Source organism: Cuculus canorus, chromosome 19, assembly GCF_017976375.1.
Source record: "Cuculus canorus isolate bCucCan1 chromosome 19, bCucCan1.pri, whole genome shotgun sequence".
Lineage (NCBI taxonomy): Eukaryota > Metazoa > Chordata > Aves > Cuculiformes > Cuculidae > Cuculus > Cuculus canorus.
In genome coordinates, this window is record NC_071419.1 from 5,206,339 (window position 1) to 5,225,053 (window position 18,715).

The 18,715-nt window shown below is 53.4% G+C and overlaps 3 protein-coding genes across 3 annotated transcripts in view; 2 read left to right on the top strand and 1 right to left on the bottom strand.

The window, feature by feature from the left end:
• RAPGEF1 (Rap guanine nucleotide exchange factor 1) overlaps positions 1-10,800 on the top strand; it is an 87,066-nt gene extending 76,266 nt beyond the window's left edge. The window contains exons 17-26 of the mRNA XM_054083919.1: positions 1,989-2,073; positions 3,391-3,483; positions 3,842-4,027; positions 4,184-4,268; positions 4,498-4,592; positions 5,050-5,128; positions 5,282-5,383; positions 5,794-5,891; positions 6,896-7,024; positions 7,595-10,800. Coding sequence (XP_053939894.1) covers positions 1,989-2,073; positions 3,391-3,483; positions 3,842-4,027; positions 4,184-4,268; positions 4,498-4,592; positions 5,050-5,128; positions 5,282-5,383; positions 5,794-5,891; positions 6,896-7,024; positions 7,595-7,745 — 1,103 coding nt within the window. The 3' untranslated portion in view covers positions 7,746-10,800. The remainder of the gene's footprint in view (positions 1-1,988; positions 2,074-3,390; positions 3,484-3,841; positions 4,028-4,183; positions 4,269-4,497; positions 4,593-5,049; positions 5,129-5,281; positions 5,384-5,793; positions 5,892-6,895; positions 7,025-7,594) is intronic.
• Positions 10,801-11,621: 821 nt separating this feature from the next.
• PRRT1B (proline rich transmembrane protein 1B) lies at positions 11,622-13,727 on the bottom strand. The gene is made up of 3 exons (XM_054084292.1): positions 13,281-13,727; positions 12,960-13,100; positions 11,622-12,352 (listed from the first exon to the last, which is right to left on the bottom strand). The coding sequence occupies exons 1-3, from the start codon at positions 13,563-13,565 to the stop codon at positions 12,206-12,208; spliced, it is 573 nt and encodes a 190-aa protein (XP_053940267.1). The 5' UTR covers positions 13,566-13,727; the 3' UTR covers positions 11,622-12,205.
• A 906-nt stretch (positions 13,728-14,633) lies between these two features.
• On the top strand, positions 14,634-18,650 carry UCK1 (uridine-cytidine kinase 1). Its single transcript, XM_054084187.1, has 7 exons — positions 14,634-14,791; positions 15,414-15,573; positions 16,360-16,456; positions 16,578-16,720; positions 16,819-16,913; positions 17,936-17,984; positions 18,390-18,650. Exons 1-7 carry the CDS (start codon positions 14,699-14,701, stop codon positions 18,575-18,577), a joined length of 825 nt encoding a protein of 274 aa, XP_053940162.1. The 5' UTR covers positions 14,634-14,698; the 3' UTR covers positions 18,578-18,650.
• Positions 18,651-18,715: the final 65 nt, after the last annotated feature.

Here is an 18,715-nt window from a genome sequence, read left to right on the forward strand (position 1 = left end):
AGAAGCCCTGATTTATTCCTGCTGTTTTCCAGAACAAGCATCACATCGTGAGAATTTCCCCACTGTTCCTGTTTAAAGACAGCTACTTGGTAAAGGGATGTGTGCTCGACATCCCACCAGTTTGTGAATGAGGAGCTCTGAGAATGCTGCAAGCAGGGGAGTAAAAGCTATGGAGAACCTCCCCGGAATAGGGAAAACTAGAGCAGGATTTTAAACGTGCAGCAGTGTGGAGAGAGAGAGCGGCTGGGTGGAGGGAGCTCTGCATGGTGCGTTCCTCAGAATAGTCCCAGAGCTCAGCCTTGCAGGCGCTGCCAAGCCACCGGGCTGAATGGAGCACAGAGGAATTTGTGCTATGCTAACCCAGTGTTTGGGTGACTGAGAGGGTTAATGAATTAAGCTTACAATGAGAAGAATTCAGGGCTTGTAAATCAATCAGCCAAACGGCACAGAGGGGTACAGTTAAGAGGCTTTCCTTTAAAGATGAATTTCTTGGCAGCTTTGAGTGCCAGAGCAGACCAGCTGTATTACCTCACATTGCCTTTTGGGCAGATGGGAACCCAGAATAAACGTAACTCCACGCCCTGCTGCATGATGCTTCTTGTCCATTTGAGTTTTCAAAAAGAGCTAAATGGAAAAAGGGATAAAGGGAGACTTGTGGTCTTTAGGAATAAAATCCATGGTCAGTTAAGTGCTCACAGCCGCACGCGCTTGCTGTGAGTGCAGGATTACAGCTGGAGGAGGCCTAGGACTCACCCCTGACTTGACCACCCAATCTCTGGCTTTAGAGCTTATGTCTGATTGTCTTTAACCAAAAGGCAGCAGCACGCTCTGATCTAAGAGCAGGAGGAAGCGGCGTCTCCGTCAGGCCAAGAGGAACACCACCGGTAGAGAGGCACGGCTAGCGCACCGTGCTCCGCTCTCTCGCACCCTCCGTGCATGACGGATGGGTGTTACAGCACAGGGGCGTGGGGTGATGCTTGTCCTGGCAGAAACAAGCTTTGCAATTACAGCCTAGCCTGGGCAGGCATGGCAGAAGCTTTTTCTCCCCATCTGCACTAAGAAAGCTCTGCCGGCGGTTGCAGTGCACCAGGCAGGGCCCTGTGCCATCCTGCTGCACGTGCTGCCTGCGGTGCAGTGTGGTTTTATACCAGGGCTAATAAATCTCCATTCTGACCACCACTGTCGGTGCTGACCAAGCCTTGCCTGAGACTGCAAGGGTACTGCAGTCTTGACCTGAAATCTTCTTTCTCATTCGTGGTTCCTGCTTTTTTGACTTCCAGTTGTGCCTACAACAATAGCCAAAGCCTTTGTGATTCTGGGCCCTGTAGCACCCACCGCTGCCAATTAATGAACAAAAGCTGTCTGCATGCACCGCATCAGTCTGTGTTGTGGCAGGGTCACGGTCACAGTAGTGTCAGTTTTTACAGTAAAATTTACTCTTCTTTTGGCTGAAAATAATCTTATATTTACACAGTCCTGGAGCAGATTTCCTGGAATGTAGCAAGAGCAGAAGGTCTGCAGCATCATGTTAGAACACACGTGTTCCTGATCCGGAGAGAGGAGTGGCCGTGTCTTTCTGCAGGACTCTGTGCTGCCTGTGCAGTGAGGACAGAGAACAGACACCCACCTCTCATTATCAGATCTTCTCTTTAAAGTATCCCTGAGCTCTAAACAGCCGTTTTTCTTCGACCCTTTATTGAAAGTTCCTGTCCCACAAACAGGTGGCTTTTACTGACCCCTTTGGTGGTTGCATAGGCAAAACAACAAGCCTGAGTGGCACAAATGGAAGCCAGGCCAGTGAGCGAGGGCAGTTTCACTGCTGCTCTTGTGCCTTAGGGTCCATCTGCTGGAAAGAAACAACAGCACAGCATTTCTTTGAAGTTCATTTGTGTCAAAATGTGTCTGTCTCCTCTTCCTGTAAGCTTTACAAGAACCTTCTTTTTTTCTGAAAGCAGCATTGACTGAGTCTTTGTTGTCTTTCTCTGTAGATCTGGTGCTGTACTGTGAAGCCTTTCTGACTACGTACAGGACGTTTATTACCCCTGAAGAGCTCATCAAGAAGTTGCAGTACAGATATCCTTTGCATAAGTGGCAGTTTGCCCACTCCAAGAATCTGAGCCAAGCCGTCATTGCGGAGGGAGTTGGTAGCAAGTTGTGTGGCCAAAAACCTGCTGACAGTGTGGTCGGTGATGTTCTTGCCCTGGAGGCATCCCAGGCAGGACTTCCTTCACCTCTGCAGATGGGAAACGCTGCTGGGCACGTCCAGGCAGGGTGGAGTGCTGGACCCGAGAGTAGTCCCCAGTGGCCCTGGAAGGGGAGAAGATTCACTTCAGATTTTCTGTAGATCACTGAGGGATTGATCGATTGTTTGGGACATCTCATTTGTAGAATGCCTCACACTGCCTTCTGTGGGAATTGCTGGCTTGGGCAGATGTAGTTTAACATTAGAAATGACTGAACCATCAAGACCTATTGTCTGTCTTGTTACAAAAACTGCAGCACAGAAGGTAATGGTTTTTCAGCCTCCCATTCTGAACTGAGCTTGTAACTGCTAATGAGGTGAGGGCCTTACAGTGGCAGGGTGAGCATTAGCATTTCTGGCCGAGTATGGAGAAGGCTTCTCGCTGAGCACCCTGCCTGCAGTTCCTTCCCCTTGGCTCTGTTCCTGGCAGGTCAGTGTCTCAGTTCAGGCAGTGCAAAGGCCTCCTGGGCTTTAGTCCTGTATGAGCACGTCAGAAGGAGCCTGACGTCACCCTGTCCTGTGTCACAGCTCATCACTGCCATCTGCAGCAGAGCTGCTGCTCCCCTTGCTCCTTGCTGGCATCCACGAGGACAAGGACACAACAAATCTCACTGCAGAGCGGCAGTCGGTGAAAATGCCAGCTGGGTTATTCCCGCAGGCCCTTGTCAATACTTGACTTACTGATAACCTTTTCCTCTCTGCCTTTGTCCACCTGGCAGAAGCTTTTGCAGCCGGTGCTGTCTCCCCTGCTACCATTCTCCTTGCAGCAAATTGGGCAGTGAGGAAGGTAGAGGTGACATCTGAGATCTGTTATGAGACCAGATGTCACAAACCAGTGGGGAGATCACAGCAGAGAAGTGCTGCTCATTAAATTCCACCTCAGAGAGAACAGTTTCAAGATACACCTGCTCATCTAGCATCAGTTCTGTGAGGTGTAAGTGCCTTCTTAAACCCCTGCTACCTGCAGCTGGTGGCAGCTTAATACCATGTTAATTAGAGCCATATCAGTGTCCCTTATCTCCTGGAAATTAAACACAAGTTTCAGTCAAGACGGAACAATACGCTATTCTGATGTTCCTCAGGGCGGCTGCTAGTTGTTCTAATGCTTGTTTGACCACACTAAGTTGATTCTTTAATTTGCATCCCACATATGAGAAGTTTTGCCACTTCCCAGACACATTTAAGAAGCGAGTCAGTAAGAACACCTTCTTCGTGCTGGTGAGAGTGGTGGATGAGCTTTGGTGAGTTCTCGCCTTCATTTCAGGGTGGGTGACGTGGGGTTGGTAACGATACAAAAATCTGGCGGTTATAAAGATGTAGTTTTCAAACTCCAATTATGGTGACAGCTGAAATCCCCTACCCTGACCTAGAGTGCTGGAGCCTCTTGTTGGAAGAGCAGATTCTCAGTTGTGTCCTAATGTTTTCAAATAACCAGGAAAAGGGGGATCTATAAGAAAGTAAGACCTGGGAATAGGAGGAATTTCGGTCACTCCGTTCTGCTTGTAGGAAAGAGTGACAAGACTCACCACAGATACAAACTGTAGTTCAGTCAGAGTCACAGCTCTGATGCCTTCCCTTGGTTTTCCATATTTCTCTCAGCTTAGTGGAGTTGACAGAAGAAATTCTGAAGCTGCTGATGGACCTGGTCTTCAGGCTGGTCTGTAACGGAGAGCTGAGCCTCGCCAGAGTGTTACGCAAGAATATCCTTGACAAAGTGGATCAGAAGAAAATGCTGAGCTATGCCAATTCCATCAAGCCTCTTGCAGCCCGTGGGGTGGCAGCCAGGTGAGGAAAGATAGGTGTAACCGTACCTCGGTCCTTTGGGAGACGGGGCATCCCTTTCTTGTGGACGCACCAGTTTTCTATGTCCAAAAATATAAGAAAGGGAAGAAAACAGATCACACTCTCTTAACCGTTATACTTCATCCTTGTTTCTTACAGGCCAGGGACTCTGCATGATTTCCACAGCCATGAAATAGCTGAGCAGCTGACCCTCCTAGATGCTGAACTCTTCTACAAAATCGAGGTACAGAGATGAGGATGCGGTAAGGGCAGTGGGAGGGATTGGAATATGTACCCTTTGCAATCTCTGGTATTCCCTGCCAGCTCTCCAAGCACCTGTTGCATTCTAGGAGACAGCTGAACCTGGGTCAGCAGTTGGCTGTGAACATAGACTGCGACTGAGAATCTTGGAGCAAAAATCCCATTTTAAATGTGTGGTATTTTCCTACCCCTCTCCTCTTCTTCCTCTGCAGATACCAGAAGTTTTGCTTTGGGCAAAGGAGCAAAACGAAGAGAAGAGCCCCAACCTGACACAGTTCACAGAGCACTTTAATAACATGTCCTACTGGTAAGGAGCTCAGAGCTATCGTGGCACTGAACTGTGCTTAACCTCCAGTGCCCTACAAATATTCAAAATATTCCTTGCAGAGTTGTGTTCCCTTGTTACAGGTGGGAGAATGTATATTTTTGGCCAGGAAGTAGATGCAGGGCACTCATCAAAGATGCCAGAGCACAAGAGAAAGAACACTAGGACTCTGTAACCTGGAGGAATTATTGTCAATACTGTTGACCCCTTCAAATAAACATTTCCATTGCAAATAAATGCACTCTGTGAGGGGTTATTGTGGTCATCCTTGGATTTATTCTTTGTTGTGAATTAGAGTGCTGTTTTAAGTTGGAAGCATCATAAAGTTTTTCAGTATTGTGGATACAGCCCTATTAGTTAGCAGTTCTGTAAATGAAACAAGAAGAAATCTGACTTCTACATAAATGGGTTTATCTTTTTTTTCTGTCTGTTCTTCCAGGGTCCGTTCAATAATTATGCTACAAGAGAAAGCCCAAGACCGAGAGAGGCTGCTCCTTAAATTTATAAAGATTATGAAGGTATTAGCTTGATTGTTGCTGTGAATCACACACACTGCTCCTTAAAGGAGCAGGGGAGGGCGACCTTTACCAGCTTTACCAGTTTGGTAGAGCTGTTTGATGCTAGAAGGCGTTTCAGATCTAGAGTAACTGGCATATTCTCCCTCTTCACAGCACTTACGAAAGCTGAATAATTTTAATTCCTATCTGGCCATTCTTTCTGCACTGGATTCTGCACCCATCCGAAGGCTGGAGTGGCAGAAACAAACCTCGGAGGTGAGAGGCAGCGTTAGCTGTCATCTTCAGGGGAAAGAGAGAAGTGTGCTTAGGGTATGAAACAGCCGAGGGGTTTTAACAGCTCAGCAACGTCGCAGGGTGGAGGGATGGCAGATAACTGCTCTCCGGTGGGTGCAGTGCCACAGCGCTGGAAGCCTGCGGAGCGGCTGGGCGTTCTGACAGCTGCAGCAGTGCCAGCACAGTCATGGGGGAGAACAGCCTCCTCCTGCCAGCAGATGGAAGGCTCGGTGAGGCTCTGTGTGTATATACTCAGGGTCAGACTGAGTAAATCATCTGGAGGTGTTTACAGGATGGCATTAACTCCCTGGCCTACATGGCTCTCTGAGGAGAGGTTACAAAGAAAACGGGTTGACAGCAGTGGTGTCACCATGGGCTTTTTGTTCTGCCAGGGCCTGGCTGAGTACTGCACTCTGATCGACAGCTCCTCATCCTTCCGCGCTTACCGAGCAGCTCTGGCTGATGTGGAGCCTCCCTGCATACCATACCTGTGAGTTGGTAGTTTCTTTCCTCTGCCATTACTTCTGCACCTTAAAATGATTCCCTCAAGGATTTCTCGGAAGCTTCTGCTCAGCTCAGCGCTCCCTTTTTGCCCTGTATCTTGAATAAGACAGCAATGTGCCACATCAGCCCACATGCCCTCTCCGGTGCAACTTGTTCCATGGCATAGGAAGGCGGGGTGGCAGCTATCCTTTTGTAAGGAAGGCTTTTCTGAGTTGACTACGGCAAAGGAAAGATCAAGTGCTTGAATCTCTAGTTGATGCTTTTTAACTGTATTTTCTTTGGGAATCTGTGCACAGAAAGACAAGTTCTCCCCTGAGGAGCAATGGATCCCACAGCTCTGCAACAGCTCTGGTTCTGCTGATTACAAGAGCTGGTAAATGAGGAGTCTGCTTTGTCAAACCTGCTGCTTCATCCTGATTCTAGGTGAAAGGTTGAAGCCATTGCACCTCTCCATAAGGGCCTTCTGGTCTGGATACCAGATTCGGTCTAGGTTTATGCCAGTAAAACTTCTGGTCTTGCTTTCTTCCATGGCAAGTTCTGTAGGCAGAGTTTTATAGGTACACAGCATCTCATGTGGCCGGGAGGAGAGCAGAGCTGTGCAGAGACGTGACTGAGAGGAAGGATGGGAGCACAGACCCTTCAGCATAAGGGAAACCCTCCTGCATAAAACTGGAAGGAAGATTTAACCCTTGACAGGCACTTCCCATTGCCACCTTCTTCCAGCCTAGTCCTCCTTTCCATGGAGGGCAAAGAGAAACCTCAGTGCCCTTAGCATGACCTGACGGTCCCTCAGCTGTGGATGATGGGCACCTTGCACCTGAACACCTCTGGATCTGCTGCCAGAGTGACATTTCCCTCTAGTTTATAGGTGCCGTGCTGGTGGTGGCAGCAGCGGGAGGCCGTTAGATTGCCTTTTGGCTGCACGTCCTGCCCCTGTGTGATTAACCTCTGTACTTGTTTGCCTATTCCCTGGCCCTTTCTCTCTTCCAGAGGCCTGATTCTGCAGGACCTGACCTTTGTTCATCTGGGAAACCCTGATTACATTGACAGCAAAGTGAACTTTTCCAAGCGCTGGCAGCAGTTTAACATCCTGGACAGCATGAGGTGCTTCCAACAAGTGTAAGTGAAGCAGCAGAGGGGACCAGAGGTGGCTTCGAGGCACCACGGTGGGGATTGGGGCAGGAGGTCACACAAGGGAAAGGGAGCCTAGAGTCAAAGCACTGTGATGGAGATGTAAGAATAAGACTTAGGAAGGACAGAGCTCTGGTCACAGGCTCCTTCCCTCTCCAGATTAGCTATGACTAAAAGTTGTGGAGACATTTTTCTTATATTAGTTCTGAGATCCAGTGCAGTAAAGTTTCCCACTATCTTTCAGGCAACGGTTTTTACTCCAGGCTTTGCTGTCGCTCGTTCCTATGTCCTCTAGGTCATGGAGAGTTTTCTTCAGTGCTCTTCTGCAGCAGAGCTGGCAGATCTAACTGTGTGATAACTACAGTGGGATAGGGTGGGCTTTTTCCCCAGTTCAGTGGTGGACATGATGATTTTTCCCCTTTTATGGTGTCACACCACCGTCCTGAGTGCTGGGCACAGACCACGGTGCTGGGTGTCCTTAGGGCATGGGAGTGGCTCCAAGTTGGTAGAGGTCCCCAAGTAGCCCCTTGTTTAACAGCAGCTTCTGTGGTTTTCCAGACATTACGACATCAAAAGAAATGATGAAATAGTGTCATTCTTCAATGATTTCAGCGACCACCTGGCTGAGGAGGCCCTGTGGGAACTGTCCCTCAAAATCAAACCTCGGAACATTACAAGGCGGAAAACAGACCGAGAAGAGAAAACCTAGGAGGAGGGGTTGTGTGAGCGAGGAGAATTGCTCTGCAGACGCACTAAGGGCAGCTATGAGACTGGAGTTCAATGTTTGTACCTGTTACTGGATGACACACCCTTCTTCCCAGCTGGCAACGATCTCTGGGTGTGGGAATGTTGGGCTCTCGCAGCAGGCAAGAAGTGACCGAAGGGCAGAGATCAGCCAGTGTCCACTGCACTCGCCCTCCTTCTCCTCCCGTCCCTCTGTGCCATGAATCAGCTTTAAACCTGGGGAGAGAGCTTTGTGGAAGGAGGGTCCCATGCGAGCGTGTGGCTGTTTTGCTGGCTGATTGCATCCGGGAATACCCAGGCTTTTGTTTTCATCCACAAAGGAGGGTCAGCAAGGGCTCAGCACCCACCAACTTGTCTCCAGAGTGGTGTTCAGCAGGCAGCAGCTGCGGGAGCCAAGGGTTTGAGTCTCCTCTGCAATCTCACCTCAAAACGTGTTCATCCCTAGGAGGTGAGGACGGAAGAGTCTCCGGCTGCCTGCCAGAGGAGCTCTGCTTTCAGAGAGCTGCTTGTGTTTACAGGGGTCTTTGCTTTACCCCAGATCGCTCACACCTTCCTCGTGGGAGGAAGGCGCCGGTTGTAGATATGGAAGAGGCACTGAAAATGTGGGCAGGGACCCGCCATCTCCAGCCATCGTATCCCCCTTCTCCTCTCAGATCTCATTATTTAAGCAACGGTTATCCCTTCAAACCCTGGAAACGTTGACTACCCAAGCTACTGCGGTTCACTTGGCCCGTGAACCCGTATCTTTTAGTGATGGTACTAGCTTTTGCACAGTAAATGCTGTAGTATACGAGACTGTAAATATTAGTATTTAGAATCCATTGGGTTTTTTTTTTTTTTGATGCATGTCCGAATACCAATGGGTTTATAGGAAAAAAAGAAAAGTGCAAAACAGTATGTATAAAATTCACAACCAGTGACAATGTTGTTCCAAGTGCTGGAAGGAAGGAGGCTCGGGGTGGCCGTGTGGGTGCTGGCTGTGGAGCGGGTGCAGGAGCTGGGCAAAGGAGCCATTGGTTCCATTTCTGGAGCTGGAAATGGCAGCCAGGAAGGAGTTCTGTGCCCGGCCAAGCTGTCCCATCCCCTGCACCCTGCTTTTCTCTCCTCTCACTGTTGCCAAATGTTTTTTTCAGGGGGTCCCGGTCTGGCTGACCCTTGGTGCTGTGCTTTGTGATCCACGCTTCGGCAGGAGCTCCAGCAGGTCCCCATCCCTAGTCCCATTGTGCCAGGGGCAGCCCGGCATGGAAGAGCGAGGAACAGTCTCATTTCCCACACATGCAGCGTTAACCCCAATCTGTTTGGTGTGCCTTATTCAGCCCCTCTGGCCCCTCTCCGTGTCCTCCCCAGTGCAGCCCCAGCCGGGCCATTTCTCGTCCCTGCTCTCTGTCCTCATCCAACAGTTTACGGTGTGGATCGAGGGTCTGAGTGTACGCTGTAAGTTTTAGCACCCTTGCAAGGCCTTTCTCAGCACCGTGTCGCGTGGTCACAGGTTTTACAGCGTTCTGTTCAACAAAATCCTGCAGTTTTAGGGCAGCGGCTCACAAGGAATACAGACAGGGGTTTTGCAAAGCATCCTTAACTTATTTCTTCATAGCGGCTCCGTGTTTGCTAAAGCCTCTGTGTTTATTCTGGGTGAATCAGAGTTGCGAGCACTTCCTTCTACAGATTGCAAAGCCTGAGCCGGCTCCCTGCGGGCAGCAGGAGGGAGCGATAGCGGCGTTGCCCCATTCACAGGGTTGTACTCAGCTCAGTTATTATCCTGAAGTTTCAGGCACGGGATTCGCGCAGTGGCCAAATGCTGAAGGGCAGGAAGACCCCTCTGCCCCTGAGGGCATCTTCTGGGGGAGCAGAGCCTGGGGTCCCGCACTGGCTCCTGCTGTGCAGCCCCGGAGCGGGCAGAGCTGGGATCTCCCTGTGCTGAAATGTGGCGTCCGACCCAGAATACTTCAAAACCGGTTTGTTTGTCTGGCACTATGGGCCTTGGAGGACTGTGTCGTGTCCAGCCAAGGCTTTGCAATCTCCAAAGGCTTCCCAGCCTTCCACGCAGGAAGTAGTGCTTGTGTTTTCCTTTGTAAATAAGATTTTAAAGAAACCTCGACATTATAAGACTGTGAAAAGGCAAAGGCACCCCGCGTCTGGTGCAGGCGTTCCCTGGCCGGCTCCAAGCACATCCCTGGGCTGGCGTGCCATGGCACAGGCTGTTGCTGGCAGTGCCGTGCGTGGTGATAGCACTGAAACCACAGCTCATCGCTCTGCTTTTCCTACATGAGTGCCGTGTTGGTGGCTGGGGCTCAGTGCCACAGGGAACAGGAGGGTGTAGGGTGCGCTTCGTCTTCGGCCCTGCTGGGGTACTCACCTCTTTTGCTCACATGCAGGAGCTATTTCCATGTTCTTCCCTGCACCAAAAGGTATTCTCGCTCCCCACCTTTCACCAACCCTCCCAAAAGCCAGAGGCTCTGCCCAGAGCAAAGGGACGGGAGATTGCTTTCCTCCCCTTTGCTCTGGGGCAAAGCTGTGACCTCAGCTGAGCAGGATGTCCCGACTCCAGGCTCATGGGCTTGGAGGGACCCCGCAGAAGGATCTCCTTGCCCAAAGCAGCTTCAGGTTTGCTTACTGGAGACCTCCTCTCCAGGAGCAGCGCCCCAGGGAGCAGAAGCCCAGCCCAGCAGCCCTTTGCAAGACTGGCCGTGAGCGTGTTTGCGTGTCTTGCGGGCAGCATCCTCAAGGCCATCACCTCTCTGTTTGGGGGCAGGGAGGGGGCTCATTCCTCTCTCCACACAGGCCAGGGAGCAGGGAGAGGCAATGCCGCAGTCACCAGCCCCCTACCCCCTGCCCAAGCCTCCCACCAAGCTGTTTGGTTGTATTATAGATCTACCACTAACCCTGTCCCGATGGTGGCATCTTCCTGCAAACATTTCAGACCTGTAACTTTTATATTAAAGACAAATAAACACCAATAACAAACCCGCCTGATGATCCTGTTTACAGTGCATGCAGCAGTCTGTGGATTAAAGTGACAATCGAATCCACTTCTGGTGCTGGTGTGGCCTTGTGTTTTCTCATGTGCCCCTCGGGGTTCTCCTCAGCCCTTGGTCTTTTTTCCTTTTATTTCTCGCCTATAAATTGCTTCCTTCCCTCCCAGTGCAGTGATCTCCCCCCAGTACAAGCCCTACGCTTGGGAAGGGCAATATCTGCTCCTGTCACCTTCCTCCAGGCACTGATGTCCCCCGTCCTGGGGGTTCTGATTCCTCAAAGAACAGGCGTGCCCCCAGCCCAGCCCCTGCAGCGGCTGCGTGTGGGGCAGCCGAGGGGCTATAAATAACCCCTGCAGCGACGCGGGCAGCTGAGCACGCTCCTGCGTTATTTCAGTCCTGGCCAGGGTTCAAAATTCCACTGGAAATAATTGGCATGAGCCAGCTCGGGAGAAGGATACCCAGACACTGACCAAGCACATACCACCCGGTGCCGCAGCTCCGCAGCCCAGCGAAGCGCTGTGAGCAGAGCCAGGCCCTGGCATGAGGCACAGACGCATCCCTGCTCAACTCCTGCCCGAACTCAGCTCTTGGAGCAGCCTTTGGAAGATCCAGTAACTCATCCTCCCCTTCCCAGCAGCCGCAGCAGCTCTGCGAGTGCCACCCCCCAGACCCGGGGCTGCTGCATCCCCAGCGCTGCCCCGGGCAGGCTCCCCTTCCCCAGGGTCTCCATGGGATCCCACTTGGGCCGGAGCTCCGGCATCCACCTGCTTTTGGAGGAAGCCCCGTTTTGATTGATTACATAAGAACTTCCCCTGAATTTTGTGGCAGACAAAAGCTCCGGAGTGGGCAGAAGGTCCTCGGTGTGCACAGAAAACAGGAGCTTTGGCTACACCTGTATTTTATTTCCATCTGGAAGCAGCAAGAAGGTGGCGATACAGCATTTGTGTGTGTGGAGTTACTGTAGAAGCTCAATTCATGGTTTTATTTCCTCTCACGTTATTAATCACCGGTGAGGGCTGCACGCCTTGGCCTCTCCGTTGTGCTTTGGGCATTTGCTCCATCTCCAGCCTCGACTCTGCAAGATGCTCCCCCTGTGACAGGGTCCTGTTTGGCATCTCCAAGTGACAGTCCGTGTTGATGGGATTCAGCATCCTGCAGCAAAGCCTAATCCAATGTCCCGAATGGTTCCTTTCCCAGAGCTGGCTCTGGCAGGGCACGGTGCCGGCATTGCTTCGGTTTGGGTTCCTCCTGCCTGCACCACATTTCGTGGGGCTGAGAGTGGGCAAGTGAAGGATGGATGCTGTCCCTCGGCCTTGGGGTAACGCTTTGTGGTCACTCATTTCCCTCAGCAGCCCCAGCAATGCCACACAGGGGCTGTGGCCGCCCCACCTGCCCCCCAGGCCGTGGGGGGCTCCTTGCACGCACCGTGTCCCTGCGGCTCGGGGCTTCGTCATAGGTACAGGACCACCAGGACGTAGATGACCCAGGTGGTGGAGGCGAACAACCCGAAGAGGAGGCTGAAGAGGACCAGCGACTGGGCTTTTTTGGATGCCACATTTGCCTGGGCCATGTCCCCACGGCCCAGCGCCGCCCGGGTCTGGCACAGGGGGAGAAGCGGAGAGGTTAGAAAAGACAGGCAGCACCGGGCAGGGGGATCTCAGGTGCCGGGAGGGTTCGGTTACATCTGGACTGCCCCATCCCTGGAGGTGTTCCAGGCCAGGTTGGATGGGCCTTGGGTGGCCTGATCCAGTGGGATGTCCCTGCCCATGGCAGGAGGGTTGGAACTGGATGGGCTTTAAGGTCCCTTCCAACCCAACCTATTCTATGATTAACTGGGGTTGTTCAGCCTTGAGAAGAGGAGACTGAGGGGAGACCTTATTGCTCTCTACAACTACCTGAAAGGAGGTTGTGGAGAGGAGGGAGCTGGGCTCTTCTCCCAAGTGACAGGGGACAGGACAAGGGGGAATGGCCTGAAGCTCCACCAGGAGAGGGTCAGACTGGACATCAGGAAAAGAATTTTTCCCAGAAAGGATCATTAGGCACTGGCAGAGGCTGCCCAGGGAGGGGGTGGAGTCCCCATCCCTGGAGGTGTTTAAAAGACGGGTAGCCGAGGTGCTCGGGGACATAGTTTAGTGGCAGATAAGAGGTCTTCTCCAATCTGGTGATTCTATGATTCTATGTTTCTACGATTCTATGATCCTTACCTCGTGGGCGTAGACAAGGGCGATGACCCCAGTCAGTAGGCAGCAGAAGATGGTCACCAGCACCGACTCCACCATGTAGTCCTTGGGCAGGCGCTGCCCGTGCCCAGCGGCCGATGTCCCCGTGCTCGGCTGCCCGTCGTTCTGTAGCAAGGAGCGTGCGGTCAGAGCCCACCGGCCCTACCGCTTGCCCCCATCCCAGGCTGTGGTGCTCGAGCATCGCTCAAGGCACCACATGCCACCCCGCAAACCCGGGAACAGGTGGAAACCGGGTGACCCCACTGCGGAGCAGAGCAGGAACACATCGGGGTGGGCGATACGTACGGCGGCGCAGGGCAGGGGCACAGCAGGGATGCCCGGGGGGGGGAAGACTCCGTGTCCTGGCCCCGGCTGGTAGACGATGGGCATTTGCTGAAGGGAGAAGCCGGCGGGGAACGGCGGGTAGAGGAGATGAACGTTCTTGGGGTCCGGGGGCGAGTAGGGCGGTGGGTCCTCCTCGAAGGCTGCGTTGGTGACGGCCGCCACCACCACGGGGGGGTCCCCATGGGCAGGAGGAGGGGGGTCCCCTTGGGGACCGCAGCCGGTGCCCCCCGGCTCCTCTCGGTCCATCCTGCGGGCACGGGGAGGCGGTGGCTGCCCCCGGGGGGCCCCCGCGGTGCGGGGTCGGGGTCAGGAGGGGCGGGGTGGGCACAGGGAGCCCCTTCTCCGCAGCTCGATCCTCCTCCGCGTCCCCATCGCCGTCCCCGCTCGGGGCCCGCCCGGCCGGGCGCAGCGCGTTAATCATTGACCGCCTGTTTGCCCGAGCACCGGCCGCGCCCCGACCCGCCGAGGGGGGCGGGAGCGACCCCGGGGAACCCCCGGGGCGTGGGGGGGGGGGGAGGCCGGGAGCGACCCCGGAGGCACCGCGCACAGCCTGGCACTGCCCCGCACGGGGGGTTGGGTTGGAAGGGACCTCAAAGCCCATCCAGTCCCACCCCGTGCCACGGGCAGGGACACCTCCCGCGGGATCAGGGGCTCCAAGGCCCATCCAACCCGGCCTGGAACACCTCCAGGGATGGTTCGGCTACAGGCTCTGCCGAAAAGCCTTTCCCCATCTTTATTACCCCCCTCTTTCAGCGCTGGGAGCTGCTCTAAGGTCTCCCGGAGCCTTCTGCTCTCCAGGTGAACCCCAGCCTCGCTCCATCTGCCGTGTGGGCGCTGCGGCCGCGCTGAGCAATACACAAACCGTATATAAACCCATACGTTTCAGCCCATCCACGGCACACCCGCACAACCCCCCCACCCCGCGCCCCTGCGTGTCCCCACGCGGCCCTGGACACGCCCCCTTCCCTTGACCACGCCCCTGCCAGTGGCCACGCCCCTTACCGCTTGCCACTCCCCTTACTCTTAGCCCGCCTCCATTGGCCATGCACCTACTATTGGCCACGCCCTCTTTCCATGTGACCGTGCCCCCGGTCATGGCCACGCTGTTATATGACCACACCCCTTGCCCTTTGGCCACACCCACTTCGCCATGACTGCAGTATGTGGCCACGCCCCCAAAGTGTGACCACGCCTCTTATCAGTGACTATGTCCTGTAGCCACGCCCCCTGACTGTGACCACGCCCATGTTCCATGCAGCCGCCCCGTGACCGCGCATTATGACCACGCCCCCGTCCGGTGACCTCGCCCCCTTTCTTGGCCACGCCCCCGCGTGATCACGCCCTTGTCATGTGACCCCGCCCCCGGGCCGCCCCCCGCCATGGCCTCCGCCGGCGCCGCCGAGCCCGAGCGGCCGCTCCCGCACCCCAAGCCCTTCCTCATCGGCGTCAGCGGCGGCACCGCCAGCGGCAAGGTGAGAGCCCGGCCTGGGCAGGGAGGGACGGGGGCGGTGCTGCGGGGCCCGGTGCTTCCCCCCTCCCCGCCTGAGCCCCCCCTTCCCGTCTGAGTCCCCTTGAGCTCCCCCTTTGAGTCCCCTCCTTCTCTCTTTGAGAGCCCCCCTCTCCCTTGAGCCCCCCCTTTTTCCCTTTGAGACCCCTCCTTCTCCCTTTGAGACCCCTTCCTTCCCCCCTTTGAGCGCCTCCTCCTCCCTTTGAGTCCCCCTCTCCCTTTGAGGCTTCGCCCTTTGAGCTCCCCCCCTTTCTCCCTTTGAGCTCCCCCCCTTTCTCCCTTTGAGCTCCCCCCCTTTCTCCCTTTGAGCTCCCCCCCTTCTCCCTTTGAGCTCCCCCCCCTTTCTCCCTTTGAGAGCTCTCCCCTTTCTCCCTTTGAGAGCTCTCCCCCTTTTCCCTTTGGGATCCCCCCCTTCTCCCTTTGAGCCCCCCCTACTTCTCTCTTTGAGCCCTTCTCTCTTTGACACCCCCTCTCCTTTGAGCCCCCTCTCTTGAGCTTCTCCTCTCCTCTTGAAACCCGTTCTCCGCTTGAGCCCCCTTTCTCATTTGATGCCCTCCCCCTTCTCATTTGAGCCCCCTCTCTCTCAGTCCACAGTCTGCGAGAAGATCGTGGAGCTGCTGGGGCAGAATGCGGTGGAGCGGCGACAGCGGAAGGTGCAGATCCTGAGCCAGGACAGCTTCTACAAGGTGCTGACGGCCGAGCAGCAGGCCAAGGCACTGAGGGGCCAGTACAACTTTGACCACCCAGGTAAGGCCACGCTCCCACACCCCATCCCGACGCTTCCCCGTCTCCAGCGTGGTTGGAGGGCAGATGGGGTTTGCTGCGAGGTGTGACAGAAAAGCTCGTTCCCCTCCCAAAGCATCTGTCTGTCTGTCGCCAGCACGTGTTTGTCTGTCACTGGTGCACACTGCTGGCACGTCTGTGCCTTAGCAGAGCAGTGCTGGAGGGCATCTCAGCTCACCCTGTGCTCTGTCTCTTCGCTGTCTGTGGTTGAGAGGCTCTGTAATAAAACCACATCAATCCTTAAACCCTTTCCTAGTATTTCTTGTTCACATAAGAGCTCTCTTTGCTCCGGGGAATGCTATGGGTTGTGAACAGGACAATGGTCTGCCCTTGGCTGAAGTCTGGAGTCCGCTGTGGGCTCGCCAGGGCAGATAACGCTCTGGAGAAGCAGTAAAGATGTTTGAGGTTTTCTAAATAAACAGACCAAGAGTTGCACAATATTATACAATTACAAAGTGGTTTGGTAAAATTATGTAATTACCAGCTTCACGTTCAGGTTCTTAATTTCTCTGTATTGTAGTTGGTTATAAACGGCAAATTCCCTCTTCCTTATCTCTGTAACCATGTAGGCAGTTACAGCTTGGGCAGGGAGCGTTGGATTGATGCTGGTAGGAAAGAATAAAGCCTAAGTTCCTTTTTTCCTGGTGCGATACGAAACAGAGAGCTTCTCCATAAGGTCTAGGAAGTCTGAGCAGAACACTTGATACAGCACTGCCTGAACATCTTCCTCTTTAAACCTTCCTCCTGCAGATGCTTTTGATAATGATTTGATGCGTACAACCCTGAAAAATATTGTGGAGGGCAAAACGGTTGAGGTACCAACGTACGACTTCGTGACACATTCTAGGTAAGTTTGTGGGAAGCCTTAGTGTATGGATGTGGATGTCCCTGTTGTGCCTGGGGATGAGCTGCTTGACTGTGGCATGAGATCCATTTAACAAGGTGCTCTGGGTATGTTTTCCTGTCAGGCTGGCAGAGACAACAGTGGTCTATCCCGCTGATGTTGTTCTCTTTGAGGGGATCCTTGTTTTCTACAATCAAGACATTCGGGACATGTTTCATCTCCGGCTCTTTGTGGACACGGATTCTGATGTCCGGCTGTCCCGCAGAGGTAACGCTCTGCTGTCATGGGCAGCATCAGCCACCTTGTGTTCCTTATCCATCCTCTGCCGTGTGGAAAGACTCACGGGTGTTATCTTCCCACCCCAGTTCTGCGAGATATGAAGCGTGGGCGGGACCTTGAGCAGATCCTCACCCAGTACACCACATTCGTCAAGCCTGCCTTTGAGGAATTCTGCTTGCCGGTACCAAGTGTTTCACTAATTTGATTTGTGGTTTCTGCGGGGCAGAGAAGGAGCAGGGTCGCTGGGGGATCAGCTGTGCTGGAGATGCAGCACTGGTGGCTTTTGATATTCGTATTTCACAAGTCCCACACTCTCCCCTCTGCCTCATCTATTTAGCCATTAACACTACTTGCTGAACGAACTGAAATGGTTGATCCCTTCTGCTTGCAAAGCACCATGGAAATCCCTGGTGGCTGCGCACATTTTGTCTCTGCTTGGTGCCGGAGCTATTTCAGCCTGAGTCCCTTTGACTGAAACACTCCCACTCTGCATTTATTCTTAAGTCTTGCAGGAAGAAGGAAGGGTTTGGTTTCCAACAGACTCTTTCTCAAGAGGGAACACCTGGTGCAGACCGTTACAGTGTCTGCTCCTGTGCCGTATAACGCAGGAACAATTTAGGTGCTCACATAATCAAATTAAATTGTAAGAAAACCCTTTGAGAAGAAAATCCTGCACGTGGGTTAAGTAAGATGGAAAAGGCTGGCTCAGGCACCTCCTGCTGTAAATCAAAGGAATTATGGGATCGCAGAAGTGTTCATTAGAAATGCTGAATTTCCAGGCTTTTGGTAAGGAGGGGAGCAGGGGCTCTGTGGTGGGAACGATCAATATAATGTCATCAGAGGAGGAAGGAATTTCACAGGCATCTTGGGACCTTGGCTGTCAGCAGAGATTTAGCAGTGGCTTGTGAAACGCTGATTAGGACCATCTCTTAGCGAATGGCATACTCCTTATTTGACCTCTTGCTTCTGCCTCACTGCAAAGAAACAGTGCGGACAATCCCTGCCCCTAAATCTGGTGCATGTTAGCCAGCATGACTTCTCAGTTCCTTTAGGCTTTATCGTGACTGAGAGCTTTAACTCGCAGCCCCAGAGCACAGAAACCGCCCCATCTTTTTCCCCAGCTTTCTGGCATTTGGTAGCTTCTTCCTAGAAGCAAGCTGGCTTTTCCCACTAACAGTCTCCCCCACCGTTGCTGTTTTGCAGACAAAGAAGTACGCGGACGTGATCATCCCCCGAGGAGTTGACAACATGGGTAAAAGGCCATTGGGTTCTCTGCTTGATTTCTCTTGGGAGGGCACTTGTGGAGTTGGGAAGAGAGCAGGCAGAACACCGCTGCTTGTTCGCATGCTGCTAAGGAAAAGTGTTTTGCTGGGGGCGAGTGAGCCACTCAGTCTGACTGGGATGGCCCGGTGGCTTGGCCTGTGGAGGGTTGGAAAAGTGACATGCGATGGGAGATGCAGAGCAGGACACCAGTGTTAAAGCTGGTCCTGCAATTCCTCGTCTTTGTCGAGGTCTGACCTCACTGCAGAGGGCAGGCGTAGTTTCATTTCAGGGTTTGTTGTTAAAGCTTGACTTAAACAAGGCTGGATGCTCTGCATTTTCTAGATAGCTCGGCCAAGAAAGCCTCTGTGTCCTGATTTCCTATTCCTCTCCGCAGTTGCTATAAACCTCATAGTGCAGCACATTCAAGACATCCTAAACGGAGACATCTGCAAGTGGCAGCGAGGGGCAATGAACGGACACGGTCGGACCTACAAGCGCCCATTCCCTGAACAAACGGAGGGCAGCAACGTGCTTGCAGCTGGCAAACGCTCCCACCTGGAGTCCAGCAGCCGCCCGCATTAACTGGCCTGAAGGATTTGCCTCCGGTCCAGACCAACACCGAAGAACAATTTTGGGAAAGGACTTCAGCAGAACGGTTGGTGAAGTGCCCTGTAAATCATCCTGGCTGAGGGGATCCTGCTGTGAAAGTTCTCGCAGAGG

Coding starts and splice junctions, on each gene's coding strand:
- PRRT1B (XM_054084292.1), bottom strand. CDS start 13,565: ATGGACCGAGAGGAGCCGGGGGGCACCGGCTGCGGTCCCCAAGGGGAC. Junction 13,101..13,280: donor TGCCCCTGCCCTGCGCCGCC/GTACGTATCGCC, acceptor TCCTTGCTACAG/AACGACGGGCAGCCGAGCAC. Junction 12,353..12,959: donor CCCTTGTCTACGCCCACGAG/GTAAGGATCATA, acceptor CCCCTGTGCCAG/ACCCGGGCGGCGCTGGGCCG.
- UCK1 (XM_054084187.1), top strand. CDS start 14,699: ATGGCCTCCGCCGGCGCCGCCGAGCCCGAGCGGCCGCTCCCGCACCCC. Junction 15,574..16,359: donor GTACAACTTTGACCACCCAG/GTAAGGCCACGC, acceptor TTCCTCCTGCAG/ATGCTTTTGATAATGATTTG. Junction 16,721..16,818: donor TGTCCGGCTGTCCCGCAGAG/GTAACGCTCTGC, acceptor TTCCCACCCCAG/TTCTGCGAGATATGAAGCGT.